Raw genomic sequence first — 19,295 nt, 5'->3', positions numbered from 1 at the left:
AAATGATCGCATGCCATGGAGGTAAAACGAACAAAAAACTCCCAGAAAGAGGAAAGTTCAGTGGAGCTGTGGCAGCAGAAGCCGCCTCATGACCGCGAGAAAAAAGACGCTGCATGGAAGGAAACTGCGGAGGAACTGCAACTTCCAGGTGAGCAAGCTACCTGTGGTGGCACAGATGGAAGACGTATGCCGATGCGGTGCACACTGATGACGTTGCATATTGACATATGTCGTAACCTGCGATTCAGTAGTAAACGGCCATAATACAATCTGCACACATCAAACTTGACGTCATACCAAAGTTTATTAGATCCACGTCTCAGTTCAAACCAGGAACCCTCTTGCTGTGAGGCGACAATGCTAACCACTGCACCACTGTGCCAAATTTGTATTTGTCTTATTAATAATTTATATAATCGATACTTGAAACTGTGTGACGATACAATATTGCCACACAAAGAACAACCCAATGTGTACTCAGAAAATTTAACCTAAACCAGACCAATTTAAACCCAGCTGACGTTTAGTGTGTGCATATAAACAGAGAGTTTATTACACTCCAATCTGGAAATCCATCGGTAAAAAAAAAAAAATTTTTTTCTTCCTGTACCTCTGGAGGCACAGCCCGGAGTTTTTCGACTAACGGAAGTGCAGGGGCCTCGGCGATCGCTCACACCCTTGACTTCCGGTGGTGCCCCCAGGGAACCGGCGTGTTGTTTGCGAATACTTCGGGTAGAAAACCAGCAGAGTTTAGCTATATATCACATTTTTCACATCACTATATCACTGTGTAGACTAATCTGATGTTTGTTAAGTCTATAAACACAATGACTGAACAAACGTTACTATTTCTGTGTGCACGTTTTGCAAATAACAATAATAACATCATAGATTAGCTGGGCTAACCATTAGCTGTTAACGTTAGCCATTAGCGGTGTCTGTAATAACCATAAACTGTATAAAAATAAGGTAATAACTCAATAAACAGTCCGTGAATAAAATATTTTTTCCAGCGGATATCTTAGCTACAACATGATTGAGCTAGCAAAGCAGTTTTGTGTTGCTATGTGTAGTATTTATTCAGTTATGGGAAATCACGATGTCTAGAAAGCATCAGTGGCTGCAGCTGACAGGGACAGCTAACAGCAGCAGCAAAGCTAACATCAGGACGTCATCTGTTAAAAGCCTCTCGTTGTCGGATACAACATGAAACTACTCCAGTTAGCTCAATCATGTTGTAACAAAGACATCCACTGGAAAAATAGTTTTTTTCACGTGGACGAGACGGTGGTTTGGGTGGAGTGATCGCTATGGACACGGAGCTTGCTGTTTCTGTAGGTACACATTTCCTGGGGACACCTGCACGTCTCGGCCACGCCCCCTCCATTGTGATTGGCTAAAGCGCAGCATCGTTCAAACTCAAAGCCCCCCCCCCACCAGTCGTCTTTCACACAGGGCTGCCGACAGATTCTACAACGTAAATTGCAGAATCTGTCTTGAGAGATTAATTACACTCTAAAAACTTATTCATGAAGTCTTGGGAAAGATGCTTAAACTACATCAAAGTGTTTAAATTACAGCTTATTTTAAGAAGCTGGTCAAAACCAAAAGCATTTTTGACATTTTACAGTAGGATGTCTTTAATAAAATAATTTGACCCATAGACATCACTACAACTTTTGGATAAATATGAAGTTGGTCCAACTTAGTTAAGTTTGTCATGGTCAAAGCAAATCATGTTGGTTGTACTAAACTAATTGAGTTTGCTGGATTATAAAAGACACATGCAAATTGTTTCCTTAATTTTTTAAAGTTGAACCAGTGGATTGTTTTCTAGAGTGGACAGAGGACGGAGGCTCATTTTGAACCACTGTGTCAAATAATGAACCAGCCTACAGTGTGTGTGTGTGTGTCGTCAGCTGCCACAGATGATTGTATCTTGTCTCTTTTGGAGCCAAACTGTGACAGCGACTGAACAAACAGGGGCCAGCAGGCAGACGGGGGTCAGAGTGTGTGTGAGGGGAGGGACCAGATCAGACCTGAGCACAGACAGAGACACATCATGGGGGACAGTCAAGGATGATTTGGGATTTACATGGATTTATCTCCGGATTTAAGTCAAACATCTGGACCAGTGTGTATGTGTGTGTGTGTGTGTGTGTGTGTGTGTGTGTGTGTGTGTGTGTGAGAGCAGAATGGGCTTTGCCAAAAACTTCGGCAAAACTTTGAGGAGAGTGTCGGGATTTTTCTACCGCTTTCCAAAAGTGATGCGACGCTCTGGACGACTGGAAGTCAGTGTGTTGTGGAGGAGCTCTGGTGAGTCCTGAGAGTGTGGCAGATTTGAGTGAATCTTCCCTTTATTCGTTTCACTTTCTGCGCGTGGAAACTAAGAGACCAAGAGACGAGGCTGTGTAGCGTAAACTGAGCTGAACTCGAACAGAAAATATCACATGTAGAGACGGAATATTAAAACCACAAATGAAAAACAGGTTTAAAGCAGGGCTGTCAATCAATTCAAATATTTAACCGCGATTAATCTCAAATTAATCGCACGTTGTTTTTTTTTTGGTAACTCAAATCACATCAACAGTAAATGCAAATAACTTTGGTCCTGTTGAGAGAACCTTTTGGCTTTGACGCTGAACTTTACATCAGTAAGGCGCCTTTCTTTATCCATGTCTGCTCACGGAGGTTTGTCTCTGCTCGCCATCCACAGTGTTACTGCTGCATCGCTTCCTGATTTCCCAAACTACGGGGTGGGCCGAGGGTCGTACTTTCACAACGTATGTGGCGTTAACGAGAATTTGCTTTAACTCGTTATTAACATGTTCACTTTGACTTTAACCCTTGTTAAAACGGAACTTCTGCTTTAATAGATTTTTTGAAAATGAGAATGCACACAAAACCTGCAGTTGTATTCAGGGTCTAAAGTGTCGCATGCATTGTGTCTGAAGCTGTTTAGTAAGTACGTTATATTGGCTGTGACGACTGTACCGTGTGTGTGTGTGTGTGTGTGTGTGTGTGTGTGTGTGTGTGTGTGTGCGTGCGTGCGTGCGTGCGTGTGTGTAATATGATAACTCTTTTTATTCTCACCAGCTTGAGTTCCATCACATCATAAAACACCTGAGCGTGTGTTTGAACATGTAGAAACAAAACAACAAAAGAAAGAATAAAATAAAGAAACAGAAAAGAACAGATGGCGGCTGTATTCACCAAACACCTGTCTACACACACACACACACACACACACACCTGTCACTGTCTCCTCACTACTGTAGAGGCATTTGCAGCCAATAATCTCTGCTGCATTTACAAAAAAGCATGATAAATAACGGTAGCAACAACATATAAACAATATTGATAAAACATCGAATAATCTATCAGTTATTTTCTCAAATGATCGATTAGTTATCTGATCTATAAAATGTCAGAAAATGGTGCAAACTGTCGAGCAGTGTTTCCCAAAGCCCAAGATGTCGCCTCAAATGTCTTGTTGTGTCCACAACCCAAAGGTAATCAAGCTGGAATCTCAGAATTTTACTTTATTTTCTGATTAATCAGGGCAGCCTGCTGTGCAACATGGGCACAACCTGTTACTATTCCTCGCCTTTATTTTCTTATTCTTAATCTTCATCTTCCGTATACATTTCGCCACAAAACTCGTCCTGCTGTGTTGCCAACACATTGGCAAAAAATACATGCTATGACTTTTCTCAGAGATTCACCAAGCAGTTTTTACAAAATTCGCAAACAAATGTTAAATTTCCCATTCAAAGTGATTGGAGATTGCCAAGAAATCAATGTATAATCACTCCTTTTTCAGGCCACACCAAATCGGCAACATAAATGATTCAAACTTTAAACGTCTCACAAGACTCTGGACTTTACTGGACTAAGCCGGCATTTTGATATCTAGTGTGGTTTTTAAATAATCACAGTTTACATTTTCTGATGTTTTTCAGACCTTTTTTCGTTGTCACTGCCCAAGCGCTTGATTTCGACATGGATCTGTTACTCAAACTGGCACTTCCTGTCATCATAAGTCATTCATCTAGAACAACACATTTTCCTCACGTTGACAGACTGCACGATTTTAAACTTTTTTACCTCAAATATCCTGCCCACTCTTTTTTCTTTGAGCCAAACTCTGAATCCCTGCTACCTTTTGTGGTCCTGGGCTTTAGCTGATTTGACCTTTGACCTCTAGGCGGGATGGTGGGACGGAGCGTGTGTTTCAGCAGGTGATTGTGAGAGGAGCTGAAGGCTCATTGTGCTTCTCTGTGCACACACAGACCTGATTAGAGAGCCTGCGCTGAGAAAAAAAAAAAGTTTCACACACAGGGGAAAAAAGCTGTTGAGTTCAGTTTGTGATTTCTGACCTTTGACCTCTGCTGAGTTTCACAATAAGAGCCTGGGACTGGGACTGGTACTGTACCCCCTCTTGTACGGATAGTTTCATACACGAAACAAATTAGCTAAAAGCAGAAAACTGGATATTATTGCAAGGTGATTCTTATGATTTAATCTTTATACACACTGCTGATACTTTACCTAAAGATCTGGTAACTTAAAGAGATTATGGATATTTTAAATAAAGATATTAATAAGATTTTTAAGAAATTTCTATATTTGATGACTAATTTATCGCTAATTTCATATCAATCGCTTCATTTCGTTTCATACATTTACCTGTGAATCACAACTATCCATCACAGCTGAAAGAGCTAAATATTTAATGAAACAGAAGGTTCAGGTTTTTAAAGTTTGAAGGGAACATTAAGTTATAGGTATAAGTTAAGTTTAATCTGACAATCAAAACACATAAAGTGGCCCCCTCCTCAAAACCTTGGAGACTTTTTCTACATTTATAGTCCAGCAGCTGTATGTACTGTGTTCCATGATTCTTGCCTCTACAGTGAAAGCATAGGAGGTTAAAGAGTTTGTGTGTCGGACTGATTGAGTCTGATCGATAGTTGGCGTCTGGAAAAAGCTTTTATCCCTGAGACAGCAGAGAGCGAGAGGGAGGGAGAGGACGGGGGAGACAGAGAGGAAGAACAGAGGGAAATGAAGGAGAGGAAAGCAGCAGAAAGAAGGGATGAAACAGAGCAATTATTTTATTGATGGAAACATTAATTATGTTATCAGAGCCATGACGCAGTGTTCATGTAACAGAAGAAAAACCTGCACGTTTGAGCATCAGATGGGCCCACTTTAATCTAAGTCAAAGTACTAATGCGGGATTTATACTTCTGTGTTGAATCGACGCTGTGTCCTACGCTGTAGCCTGCTAGCACCTGCCCAGAAATGTAACTACACGTCACAGCGACACAGACCTCCTGTCCATTTCTGTAAGCTGAAACCATTTCCCTCAGTGGAAACAAAGCTTTTATTTACTTTAATTTCACAGATAAGAAACAATAAATTGTGAGGACAATAAAGCCTCCACAAAAATAGCATTTTAAGTATTGTGTGTGATTTATCCTGGCTTCATATGAGCAGAGGAAATCTCTGCTTGTCGCTAGGCTAATTTATACAGTGTAAAATGCCATAGGCTTGTGCTAATAACGTTAGCATGTTGTATTTGTTTGTAACACGTGTTTAGTATAAGACAGTTGTTTTGTCAGTGAACCTTGTGAGTTGTAATGGAGCTGAATTTTGTAACGTTTCCTTTGTTAAATGTTGCTGTTGTCCCTGGCTTCATATGAGTAGAGGAAAAGTCTGCTAGCTGCTAGGCTAATTTATACAATGTAAAATGGCATAGGCTGGTGCTAATAATGTTAGCATGTTGTATTTGTGGGGAAAATGTGTCCAGATAAAGACAAGTGTTTGTCTGTGAATGCTGTGAGTTATAGTGAAGCTGATTTCTGTACTTGTGTTTGAAATTGTCTCTATTAAGCCGTGTTTAATGTGTGTTTAATGTGTGTTTTGAATCAACTAAACTTTACAGCACTTCACAGAAACCTCCGCTGCTAACTAGTGTTTTGGAGGTGTAACTGCAGAGTGACACAGACACACCACCGCACAAGTATAAATGCTCACAACGACATAGGCCACGTGTGTAGGCTACGGCGTAGGGTCTGACACACAACGCCATTATGCAGGATGGCTGATGTCAGAGTTTTATATTATGATGATGCATTGAACAGCTACAACATTAAAATGGTGGCAGTGGAGTTTATTTTCTTTATGGAAATAGATGGATGGATAAATGGATGGATGTTTACACTGATGGGCTGATGGATGGATAAGTCTGTTCCGCTCTTCCTCTGCGGATCAACCTTATAGTCAAAAGGATGATGTGGTGAATGGATGAATGGAGGCAGAGTCACAGCAGGAAACTGGGGAGACACAGCAGTCATAACAAGCTACGTAAGAGAGCAAAGAGAAACAGAGCGGAGAGGAGAAAGAGAGAGTGACTGTGGATGACTGAGTCAGCAGTCCTACATCCACCACCACCCCCACCCCTCCTCTCTGCCTGTCTGTGTGTCCATCACACTGTGGCCTCCATTTGACTGTTAAATCACCAACTCAGCACAACAACACACAGACAGGGAAACAGAGAGAGCGGCGGCTCAACGCAAATCAGCATCTGAAGTCTGATAGAGTCTGAGCGTAGAGCACAACACGACTGAGACACACTGAGAAAGACTGCAGGGAGAGAAGAGAGAGTGTATGTCTGATTTACTCCTGTGTGTGTGTGTTTGTGTGTGTGTGTGTGTGTGTGGAGGATGTATGTAAGATGAAGATGGGAGATGGGAGCAGCCATGTGCAAACTGTCGGATAAAGTCGGACAGCACGTGAAAAAGAGGTCGCCAGGTAGGGAACATGCTCTCTTCAGTGTCTCGGTTCTTCGTGGTTCTGCTGGATTCTGGCCGATCCTGAAGGTTCAGTGTGTGTGCATGTGTGTGTGTGTGGACAAGTAAGTATTACTGACATTGTGGGGACCTAAATTACATAGTGAACTTGTGGGGACTCGCCTTACTTTTAGGGACAAAGCACAAGTCACCATGACATAAATGATTACATTTTCGGCTGAAGACTTCAGCTTTAGTTTTTAACCTAGTTCTTTGTTTCTGCTGATTCATTTATTTATTTATTTTTCTTAAAATCTAACTTCTGATTTTATTATCGTTTTGTGTGAAGGGAGACTCGCAATTAGAAATTTCATTGTACTGTGTAAACCATTGACTTTTTAATGTGCACATGACAATAAAACTTCTTGAATCTTGACTCTTAATGTAATGTCCTCTGAAGTGATAGAAACATGACTGTGTGTGTGTTTGTCTGGAGAAAAACTTAAGTGGAGTTATTTCCTATTTTTTTTTACAGAGACAATGGTCACATTAGAAGTCTTACTTAGGTCAAATCCTGAGTGACCTTGTTCTGAAAAAAATTCCCTCCTTCATATTTTGCTCATGTCAGATTTTGCATGTTGTTGGTTTTCATTTCCAAACGGGAACTTTGGCCACACCTGACGGTCAGTCGATATCAGAGGATTATTTGCATATACGTTACAGACACATTCATGTTTCCATGCACACCTGCACTTATCTCACATTTTTACTTCACACAGGTATCCTTAAGATAAACCTTTTCCTGCCTTTTCCTTTACTTATTTTATAATCAGTGAATCAGTTAATGACTCCATGAATTCATGTCATGTCTCTGCAGGTTGTAAGTACGCATGTCACGCTGCCTGTCGGGACAGAGTGTCACTGGACTGTCATGCTGCAGCTTCACCTGTCAGTCAGGACCAGCTCAACAACAACACACCACCACATGTGAGTACACACAATACACTGTGTGTGTGTGTGTGCGTGTTTGTTTCTTTTCTATGTTGTATGAAGAACCAGGGTTAGATGTTTAACTTTATTTAGAATAAGTGTTGTTTGCATCTGACTAGTGGGTCGCAGGTCCAAAAGTGGGTTGCGTGTCCATTCTGAATGGACCACAAGTGACTCACAAACTTGTCAAGTTTGAAAAAAACGCACTTTATTTTTAAGGACAGTGAATTTCCGGCACAGAGTTTTTCGCTTGAAGTGCCATTTCCTGCTATGAAGCGAATAACAGACAGCTACTTGACAGAGACAGCAAACTGGCTCGACAACATCTCCAAACGCATGAATGACGCTGAATGTATTAAATTGTGTGGACCTTGAACTAATGACTAAGGAGAAATGTGGGCCCTGGGGCTGGACTTCTTAATTAGTCTCTGAACACTACTATACAGTGAAGTCTGATGGCAGCTCCCAGTTTTCCAATCAAAATATTACACTGAATACTTGAATGTATAGTTTTCATAACTCTCTGATATCATCATCGTGGCTTTGAGAGGAGACATTTAGTGTCTCATGGTGCCCTAAATCAGAGATGGGAATAAATCAAGCATGTGCAAGTCCCAAGTTACTGTGGTGAGAATCACACAAGTGGAGTCCCTGCTATGACTCAAGCAAGTCACAAGTCAAATCGCATGAAATCCTGATGATCTACCTCAGATTCCACTTTTTTACAATCCACTCAATCCAAAACATATCATATTACCTACACCTATACATAAATACAATGCCACCTCTGGGTACAAGTCAAACATAAGTCCAAATCTAACATAATTCACAGATATCAACATTTGTTGAATTCTGACTTCTTCAGATTCCACTTTTAAATCAGCTAAAAGCATTAACTGTTGCAGCCTGCTTACACCTCATACATCATACTGTTTGACATTTAGTGGCAATAACAAGCCTTCGAAATCACCGACTGTAGGCTATATAAAGATGGACGACACATCTTCATGTTCTCCCACTTTACAAAAATGAACCCTAAATATTCCAGATACAGCAGCTGTCATCTTGACATCATTTGGAGCCAGAGTCTGCACAGTCGTCATCTCCACGGGCTCGAGTTCCCTCCCAAACACCCATCTGACCAATTGGTAGCACATCACTTGGCACAAGGAGCAGTCAATCATGACGCCACACCCCCTTTTTATAGCAGCAAAACATTGAACAAACAGCGCTGTGATAAGAACTACCCAAAATGTCAGAAACCATCTTTGGGAAGAAATTATTCTGAAGTGTACTTTCAGTTCATGTCCCATCTGCTAACATGGAGGGGGCGAGGTTTTGACCTATACTTCAACCAGCCACCAGGGGGCGATCTGATGTTTTGGCTTAATTTCTTGGGAGCTGTTATGTTGTTTATCTTTATTATACAGTCTATGTTCTAAATTAAAACAAGCAGGGCTCTGAAATAATCGTCAAAACTAGACATTTGTTTAGTAGCTAATGTCTGACCAGCCAATAAGCTAATATGTTAGCTAAAAGACATGCTTGTGTTCTTTTCTTTGTAGGTTTTGTAGTGACGGGTGAAGCTGGATGTTGTGTTTGTCTAGTCACTGATTTTTGAGCTGCAGACCTTACTTATCGCTCTCCTTTTACTATCGTCATTGACAACATAATCCTTGAATCTCAAATGTTATTATCTTTGGACTAGCCTCCTCCATGATAGCCGCCTCGTGCGTTAGCCTCTGCCTTGTTTGCCGTGCCGTAGTAGGTTGCCAGGTTTGCAGGCATTGCACTGTAATCACTTAAATATGTTTCTAAAACAAAACGTAAATTCTCAGTAATCTGAAAAATACAAATACTTAATAAAAACTAAAGTCATTTTCAGTTAACTGTCTCAAGTCATGAATACCAAGTCAAAGTCAAGTTGAGAGTTACATCAGTGTTAGTCAAGCAAGTACCAAGTCCATGAATTTGCGACTTGAGTGTGACTGGAGTCCCCCATCTCTGCTCAAAATACTGTCTTCGAGCCTTTTAAACCCCCATAAACATCTGAGCGATAGTCGTATTTAAACAGTATTTGACCATAAGGTTCATTAAGGAGTTGGGCTTTCAGTGATATCACATGGTCTTCCTCGGCAGATGGAGTAGATGTTTATATTTCCACTTTAAGGACTTCTCATCCATGTTGGCTATAAATTGAGATTAACATTTAATTATAGAGCTTGGCATCTGATGTTGAAAAGATCAACTATACCTATATAGGCCTATATACATTAACAGTGAATAATTTTGCAAAATCAGTTCTTTTGGGTCAGTATCAGCCTTTGTATTTTGCCGTATTATGAGATGTGATATTTATGGTTGACCCTGGTTCAGGATCACTTTAAATCTCACACTCACCATTTATATTTTTGACAACTCAGACAAGCTTTGTTGTAGTACAGTGCATCACCACAAGAGCACACTGTTGCCAAACGCTTTGCCTGCTGATGAAGTTTATGGTTTTGCTTTTATCCCTCCTTGGCCAGCAGTTCAGGCTGTGTGCAGCCAAAATTATTAGAATAACTCTGAAGCATTCTCTGTGTCATCTTCAGAATAATGTCCACCGCACATGAACTGGGCTTTTCCTGCAGCACATATATAAAACAGTGAGAAAAACACTTTTCAATAGTTTCTAAAACTCATTTTAAGCAAAAAGATTTGTTTCTTTCAGCTTCTCAGTTGCTGAAGTTTGTTGCTTTGACATGTGATAGTAAACGAATCATTTTTGGGTTTTAAACAGCTGATTCAAGGAAACCACAAACGATTAATCAAGAAAATAATCAGCAGATTAAATGATGATGAAATGTGTGATGAATGTGACATGATGAGATGACGATATGAGTCTGGACATGTGTTTTAATGTGTTTTTAAATTCCATTGTGCTGCGTTCAAATGTTGGACCCCAAGTCGGTGCGCACGCCCATAATGCATCACTCACCAGGAATGGTAGTGTGTGTGTGTGATTCCTAGAAGACAGCTGGGTGTGTAGGAGGTCTGGTTCATGTTAGAGTGTTTGTACAATCCACACTAGACTGTATTATAATATTACACAACTTTATCTCTCTACGGTGTGTGTGTGTGAGCGTTCTAGTGCAGCCATCCAGAGTAATTTCACTTACAGGAAACAGTCACATGATGTGTTACACACTTACACACATTTTAATCATGATACTTGTGAGTTTTTTTATTTTAAAAAATGTATTAGAGTTATGCTAACACAGGGACACAGGATTAAAACTTGGAAAATATATATTTTTTATTTCAGTCTTTACCTTATGACTGAAACCTTAAAAGAACAATTTGACATTTTGGGAAAAACACCCAAGTATCATGTTTTTGTGTCTGTAAACACAGAGATATCATTGGTTCAGGGTGTGTTTAGCTTAGCTTAGCACAATCAGAGGAAACTGCTAGCGGTCAAATTGAAACAATACTCCCTCCTTTAGCTCCGCAGATTACTTAATTACACAGTATCTCTAATATTGTCTCTGATTAGGAATGTTAATGTTACCACTAATCAGTTAGCATTTGCATTGTTAGCATTATTAGCTGTGCTCTTTTAGCAGCATCAGCATGGCAAGAGGTGCTAACATCAATGCTAATGAGGGTTTGCAGCTCAATATTAAGTTGCTTACTCGCAGGGGTAGCCGGGAGGGAGAGCAGAGGGTCGGTGCAGTGTTTCAGCAGCACTGCCATCCCGTCACCATGGCTTGAGAGGGCGTTTCTAGTGGTAGTGTCACTAGCTAGCTTCTGCCAGACCCGGCTGGTGCTCAGTGTAGAGCGATTAGCTAAACAGTGTAGACCAGAGGGTGGGCACCATGTTTCCACATGTTAACACAGCTAGCCGACAGTCTGTCAGCAAAGTCAACAGACAATAAAATAAAAGGCAGATGTTTACATCACACAACATTAAATTTAACCACTTCTAAATGGACAGCGCTTTGACATGGCTTACTGAGTCAATGGAGCCCTGGATTAAACGGGAAGAACATCTTGTATTTCACTTGATTTTGTGGGTTTGTTGTTTGTTAATTAAATTGTTAGTTACCGGTTAATGGGTGTCGGGCTAACTAACGCAAATTAGCATTAGGCCTTGCTAGCATTAGCAAGCAATTAGGCCAAACTGACCTCCCTTTTTCTAATTTGTGGTTTTGGGGTCAAAGCCAGAGCAATGACACTTTGTTCAGTTTCTTTTAAGCTGTTGTTGATATTTTAAGGGTTGAAACTACCAAAATTGTGCCAATATTCATTCTCATTTTGTAAAGAATTGCTACTTAAACTGCACTCTCTTCATCTTGGGACATTGCAACTTTCCACAGAAATAAACTTTGTATGATAGCGCCTGCACCTCATAGATTTGGACACTTCGATCTTCTGTGAAGATGGACGTATTTGGTGTTGTTACTGACACTAAAGATAAGGTCCAGGGGTTATTAAATTATTTGGATTCATCCTTTGGTTTTGTGGAAATCTGGCCAGCTGTTTTTGAAATGCTTTGTCATTGAATCACCAAAATCACTGGGAATCACCCTTTGCAGATAAAAAAATATCCAAACTATTTTATTTAGTTTCATGATTAGTTGTTGGAATATTCTACTCAGGACTTTAATTTTTACACAGATGGAAAATTGACAGACCACAGATTTTGGTTTTCCCCCATCAATATCTCTCAGGAGTTTTTGTCATGTTAAGCAGTTGCTGTTTCACTTTGTGGGGATATTTCTCTGGCTGTGCGTTACCATCTCACATTTCTTCAACCCAAACTGAAATACTACGACTGTGGCCCCCCTCACCATGCCGACTTTTACCCCCCAGTGTTTACATCTCATCTGCCAGTACGATCAGTTTTAATATTTCCAGTCGTCACTGAGTGCAGACGGGGTTTGGCTCCAGCGTTCGTCAACACTGGTGTGGTTTTGTAGCTCAGCACATTTCAAACCAGTGCTGATCACACACTCACACACACACACACACACACACACACACACTGACAGTGCTGAGTAGTGCTGAGTACAGTGCTGTGGGGTTTTCAGGTTGTGTCAGTTATTCGTGTGTTTGCAGCTGGATGGGGTCAGAGTGTGTGTGTGCAGATGTTTCTGAAGGACATGTGGGCAGAGAGCTGTCGAGTCTTCCCACAGACATGTCAGTATGTCTGTCTGTTTGCATATAGGCTACTGTACAGATGTTTGTAGACTTTATATGTTCACAAAGGAAAAATGTCAACACCTTCACTTTTCAAATAAAATAAATTGAAAAGATTAACACAGACTGGCATGTTTTGGCACTTTAAAGACTTATGTAATACTCTTTGTACTGGCATTGGCACTCATGTAACAGATGCTGCAGAAGCCAAAAACTATTTTTCCCATGGGTATTATTTCAAAGTGTTTATGGTTTTGGTGAAATATTCCTGTTCTTTTCCGTTTGGCTGGAATATTCATTTATTTATTGTTTCCCATCAGCTTCTTTCTGCAGACGTTTTTACGCTGTTTCTGCCTCTGTGTCTCTGCTCATTGAAAAAGCGCTGACGCGTCTGAAAGGGCGACTCTGTCTCTGTACAGTTCTCACTGTGTTTGTGTCTGTCTGTGGTCTGTGGCGGAGAAGCCATCTCGAAACTGGATGTCAGAGATAATAACATGAATAACATGATCTGCAGCCTTAAGACAGTCATAAGCTCTCATGTGTTTCTGAGAAAGTGATGGATTTTTCTGGAGTGTGTGTGTCGGTGTGATTGTGCGTTTCTGTATGCGTTAAGGTCAGATTTGATCAATACTTTGGTGAGCTAACGACGTTTCAATCAGCCTCATTTGTAGGCTACTTTGTGTTTGCCGCTATTTAGCAACTTGTAGCGTGCTAACAAGCTAAACCAAGACGGGAAGGATTGTAAACTTTATACATACTGAACATCAGCATGTTGTCATTGTGAGCATGTTAGCATGCTATTGTTAGCATTTAGCACAAAGCACAAAGCACCACCCAAATTAGGAATTCCAATGTTATTTCCACAGACAAGGACAACACATTCTCACTCTGACCTCGTCACATGTCAACATTTGGTCATGGGCTTCCCACGCTGAGAGTTGACGCACAAGGTACCCTGGGTGCGTTGGTTGTTTCATGAAGTCTTTGAAGTGTTTCTGTGAAATTGACTTTTAATACGTGTTCTTATAGTGGTTTGGATGTGAGTCAGTGAATCACTGAGTTGTTGGTTTTGTTGTGGATCCACTGTGTCTATAGACATGTTGGGTGGAGTTTAGTTCTTCATGCTTTAAGTAACTTCACAGAATCAGCAGTGCTCTCTTTGGTACATGGGTGCTAACTGATTTACACACACACACACACACACACACACACACACACACACACACACACACACACACACGTGTGTCAGATATCATAGTGACAGTGATCTCACAGGGCAGTCAGCCAAAGCGTGGAGGTATTTACTCTGCTAGAATGTAATACTAGTGCAGGGAAGTCCTCCAGTGAGTGTGACTGTGTTTGTGTTGGCGACCAGGAGAAATAGGTTAGTAGGTACCAAGCATGGATGTATAAATGGAACTGGACACAGCGTTGGAGGCGGGGCCCCGTTCATTCCTATTCCTATTATTCAGTGGCTCATGAAGCCAAATATAGCTGGATTTCCACGGGATGAAAGTACCCTGATCTTCCGCATCATTGGGCCCATAGAGCAAGTGCACGAGAGACTTCCGCCAGCCAAGTGGCTACCTCCCGGTTTAGCCCTTCGCTTACTTGAATGGGGATCAAATTAATCATGCAGCTTCTAGATTTTAGGAATGTTATCGGTACGAATGGATCAAACCCTGATAGTTAAATGAGTCATTACATGGGGCTGTGACGCTCAAAAAATCCACTGATTCACAGAAATCTCTTTCCCAATGTAGTTCGAGGGAAGTCTTTTGGGCCCAATGGCATCACATAACGGAACCAAAAGTTGTAATTCCACTGTTTGGCTACTCTGTAAAATTGGCTGCAAAGCCCTGTGCTGGTACCAAGGGGTTATCTAAAGCCCCGTTTCTACAAAACACTTTAGGTATGGTACCTTTAGATCCAAAAGTAACCCTTCAGACATGGTACGTAGACCCTAGTAGGCCTGTTTCCACCGCAGGAACTTCGGGGTAATTTTACGGGGCCGGGGCCGTTGGTGCATGTCTCCACCACAGGAACCACCCCCAAAGGACAGAGTTCCGGAACTTTTACAGGGGCTAAACAAGTCCCTGCCTCGGAGTAGGTACTCAGAACGGCCCCGAAAGACTCCTGGCTGGGGCTTCGGGTTTACTTGGTGCTGATTGGATATACTCAAGGCGGAATGTGACGTCAACAGAAAGCAACAAAAAAGCCAACATTTTTAAAACTCAGCAGACAAGGGTTAGCTCATTCATATAGCTTCCGCCGCCATGTAAAAAAACTCACTAAATGGCCTGTGAAAAAAATATTTTTTCCAGCGGATATCTTAGTTACAACATGAGTGAGCTAGCAAAGCAGTTTTGTGTTGCTATGTGTGGTATTTATTCAGTTATGGGAAATCACGATGTCTAGAAAACATCAGTGGCTGCCGCTGACAGGGACAGCTAACAGCAGCAAAGCTAACATCAAGACGTCATCTCTTAAAAGCCTCCCGTTGTTGGATACGACATGAAACTACTCCAGTTAGCTCAATCATGTTGTAACTAAGACATCCGCTGGAAAAAAAAATTTTTTTCACAGGCCATTTAGTGAGTTATTACAGACACCGCTAAGGGCTAACAGCTAACGGCGTCCCTACGTCTCCCCGGTAAATGGTCGCGCAATGATTACGTCACATCCAGAGCCCGTAACTTTACAGGAATCTTCCTCGTACTTCGCTCTCAGTGGAGACATGGCGGTTGAGAGGGCCGAGCGAGAGGACATTCCTGTAGTAGTTCCTGCCCCCCAAATGTACCAGAAACTTCTTCAGTGGAAACGGGCCTAGGGTTTCCACCACAAACAGTCCTCTTAAATGTGGGCGGGGTTGTTGTCACTCTCTGCTCCGTCCAGTTTATCGTCCACAGAACGAGGCTGCACGCCAACATTTTCAGAACAAAGCAGAACAGGCTGCAGTGAGAATATCTCTCCGTGGGATATTTAAAAATAGAGGGTTTGTGCATTTAGTCCTTCTCAGGCAAGCTCAGGGGTTTAGTGTTGCTGTAGCCCACAGGAACAACGCTCCATGACAAGTTTTTTTCTCCAAATGAGGATTAAAATATATGCAGTTCACATAATCCGGTCAAAATTAATATATAGACACTTGAAGATCCACTCGTTACCAAAAGTGTATGTCATATAAAAACTAAAGTGATGGTCAAAGTTGTCACAGTGAAATTTAAGGTGTGCTGATAGATTCACGTCGTCACTTCATGCATTGAGTTACATTACAAGTAAACGTTCCACCTTAAAAGTTGCCGGCAGTCGGCCCAGTGAATGAAGTTATTTTTTCTCAGACTCCAGCTGCTGTGAGAGGCAGCAAAACATCCTTTCATTTTATAGTTACAGTTTACTAATAAAACTCTCCACAGTATGAACAGTGGTTACATGAGCCTCAAAACCAGCCACAACTCAGCCCTGAGCAGAGTGACCGTCCTCTACTGACCAATCAGACTGCAGTGTTCACAGCTCCACCTTTTAGTACCACATCTGTGTGCTAGGTACCCCAACAGAGGGGGGACCAAACATGGGGACGGTACAGAACGGTTCTGTTGGTGCCATCCACAACTTTTCACAGTGGAAATAGAAAAAAAGCGTACTGAACTGAACTGAACCGTGCAGCTCGGTGGAAATGGGGCTTAAGGGGCTGAAAATTGAGCCAGTGTCCAAGTGCCTTGAACCTGCATTGCTTCTAATGGCCAGCAGGGGGCAACTCCATTGGTTGAAAGATGTCAGATTGTACAGAAGTCTTTAAGAAAATGTCCCTACTTCTCACTTGATTTATTACCTACAAGTCACTACCACGGTGACCTGTCAGTCAGGATAGAGGCATAGGCATGTGTATCCTCTGCAGCTCCACCTTCTTGTCCAAACTTATGGCTCCAAAGACCCAAGAAAGCGACGACGTAAATGTCAAACTCGAGGCCTCAAAACTTCACTCCACAAATCAATGGGTGACATCACAGTAGCTACGTCCACTTCTTTATACTGTCTATGTATGGCACCAAGAAATAAACAACCACTTACCATCAGCCTCTCATTTACCCTGACTGTGTAACAGGCTGTATATTTTGTCTGTACCAAATGTATTGAATTAGCTGCATTATGAATCTTTTACTGGCCCTTAAATAAAGCACAATGCATAAGTTTCAGTACATAATTTTCTTAATGTCATACAGTCATGCTTAGAACAGCTACAACATCCTTTCACTGAACACCAGAGACAGACAGAGATCACATTTGAAGTTTGACATAAATCTGGGCCATCAGACCTTGTTAGTGTCAGTACAGAGACAAACCTCAGAGACTTTATTTAACTACAGTACTGACTGACCTATATAATGAGCAGTTCAATCAGCTGGCCTGAAACATGGACACAAGAATGTTTGGACTCTGTCTTCTTTAATTTGTGTTCTGTGGATCAGATCATTGCTCTGTCAAGTATCATAAGTCATCATGAAACTTAAAAAAAACATTGTTTTTTTAATTAAGAACTAAATTCATCCCTACAGGTATCAGTCTAGTCATGTTTTTATACCTCTGACATTTTCTTTGAACAGCAGAAGTCTTGATTTACATCAGTGATTTAAATTTTGGCTTGTGACCCTTTAAAATGAAGCACTGTATTCTCCTCATCCCACGTCATGCTCTCAGTGTGGACATAAACATCGAAAAGTTAAACAAAAAAGTCACTTTCCTCCCTCTCAGGTTGTTTAAGTTGGAGCATTTTAGCCCATTCTTGTTCCCAGATCATCAAAAAGAGATGCTTTGTCATGCCCTGTGGTGTCACATAGTGTTACACAGGGCACCTTTTAGTGTCTCTTTGTGACGCACAGCTGAAACACATTGTAACACATAGTCAGTGATATGAAATATGTGCAGTTAGGTTTTGTAACTTTAATTTCACAGTTAAGAAACAATAAATTGTGAAGACAATAAAGCCTCCACTAAAATAGCATTTTAAGTCGTGTTTTAAATCTCCGCTAGTCGCTAGGCTAATCTATACAATGTAAAATGCCATAGACTTGTGCTAATAACGTTAACATGTTGTATTTGTTTCTAAAACATGTTTAGTATCAGACAGTTGTTTTGTCAGTGAACCTTGTGAGTTGTAATGGAGCCAGATTTTGTAACGTTACTTTTGTTAAATGTTGCTGTTGTCCCTGGCTTCATATGGGAAGAGGAAAAGTCTGCTAGCCGCTAGGCTAATTTATACAATGTAAAATGCCATAGGCTTGTGCTAATAACGTTAGCATGTTGTATTTGTGGGGAAAATGTGTCCAGATAAAGACAAGTGTTTGTCTGTGAATGCTGCGAGTTATAGTGAAGCTGATTTGTGTACTTGTGTTTGAAATTGTCTCTCTTAAGCCATGTTTAATGTGTGTTTAATGTGTGTTTTGAATCAACTCAACTTTACAGCACTTCACAGAAACCTCTGCCGCCAACTAGTGACTAGACTACGTGCGTAGGCTACAGCGTAGGGTCTGCAGCACAAGTATAAATCCCCCTTAAGGTTGAATAGGGCGGGTTGTGCCGTCACTAACCTAAGAAATTCGTTTCCCTCTTGCTGTACGCCGACTTTCTCACTCTTTATACTTCATCAGTTACTCTCAGCGTCAACTATTGCCACGGTTGGGTTTACACTGGATTTAGCTGAAAGCCCAGTGCGTCTCATGAAGACATCAAAGGATAACACACTCTAAAAAGGTGTGATCAAATATTGGTATTTGATGACCTGGGGATGAGAACGGACTGAGCCCTTTAAGAGACCCAAAGTGCTGAAAATACACAGTATTTAGCAAGAAAAAAATCAAAGAAATGTGCCTAATTATGTGTCATAGAAATGTTCTTTGTCTTTCCTTAGTCCTGTAATTACCCTGTGACGCCTCAAGGTTGATCTGGAAATGCTTTCGGGGTCATTTATGATGTTCTAGTTTTGAGATCAGATTAAAAAAAATGTTACTTTTGGTCACATAAACATTAAAGTGTTAAAGATTTTGACATTATTATCCCCATTACAGGGGATAATACACCTTTGATGTGATTTTTTAGTTTCCCCTAGTTTGATTTTGTTCTATAAAACATTTGAAAATAACAGTTTTATTACCTGATCAATCAGTTAATAAACGTTTTCTGAATTGTGACCTGAAGAGAGGAGGACGCTGCTCTGAGGGAATCTGACTCCAGGAAATAACAGTAGAAACACTACATTATGAATTACTACTGAGTAATGAGTTATTAATGAGCTGGACATTATGTCTATATAACTACGACCTGAGCCCCTGT

At 41.0% G+C, this 19,295-nt stretch overlaps 1 protein-coding gene across 1 annotated transcript in view; it reads left to right on the top strand.

The window, feature by feature from the left end:
- Nucleotides 1–19,295, top strand: part of rassf3 (Ras association domain family member 3) — a 111,033-nt gene that overhangs the window by 10,777 nt on the left and 80,961 nt on the right. Inside the window, exon 2 of the mRNA XM_049567283.1 lies at nt 7,672–7,781. Within this exon, the coding sequence (XP_049423240.1) occupies nt 7,672–7,781 (110 nt within the window). The remainder of the gene's footprint in view (nt 1–7,671; nt 7,782–19,295) is intronic.

This window comes from Epinephelus fuscoguttatus, linkage group LG22 (assembly GCF_011397635.1).
Source record: "Epinephelus fuscoguttatus linkage group LG22, E.fuscoguttatus.final_Chr_v1".
Taxonomy (NCBI): domain Eukaryota; kingdom Metazoa; phylum Chordata; class Actinopteri; order Perciformes; family Serranidae; genus Epinephelus; species Epinephelus fuscoguttatus.
This window is presented reverse-complemented; position numbering and strand designations above follow the sequence as displayed.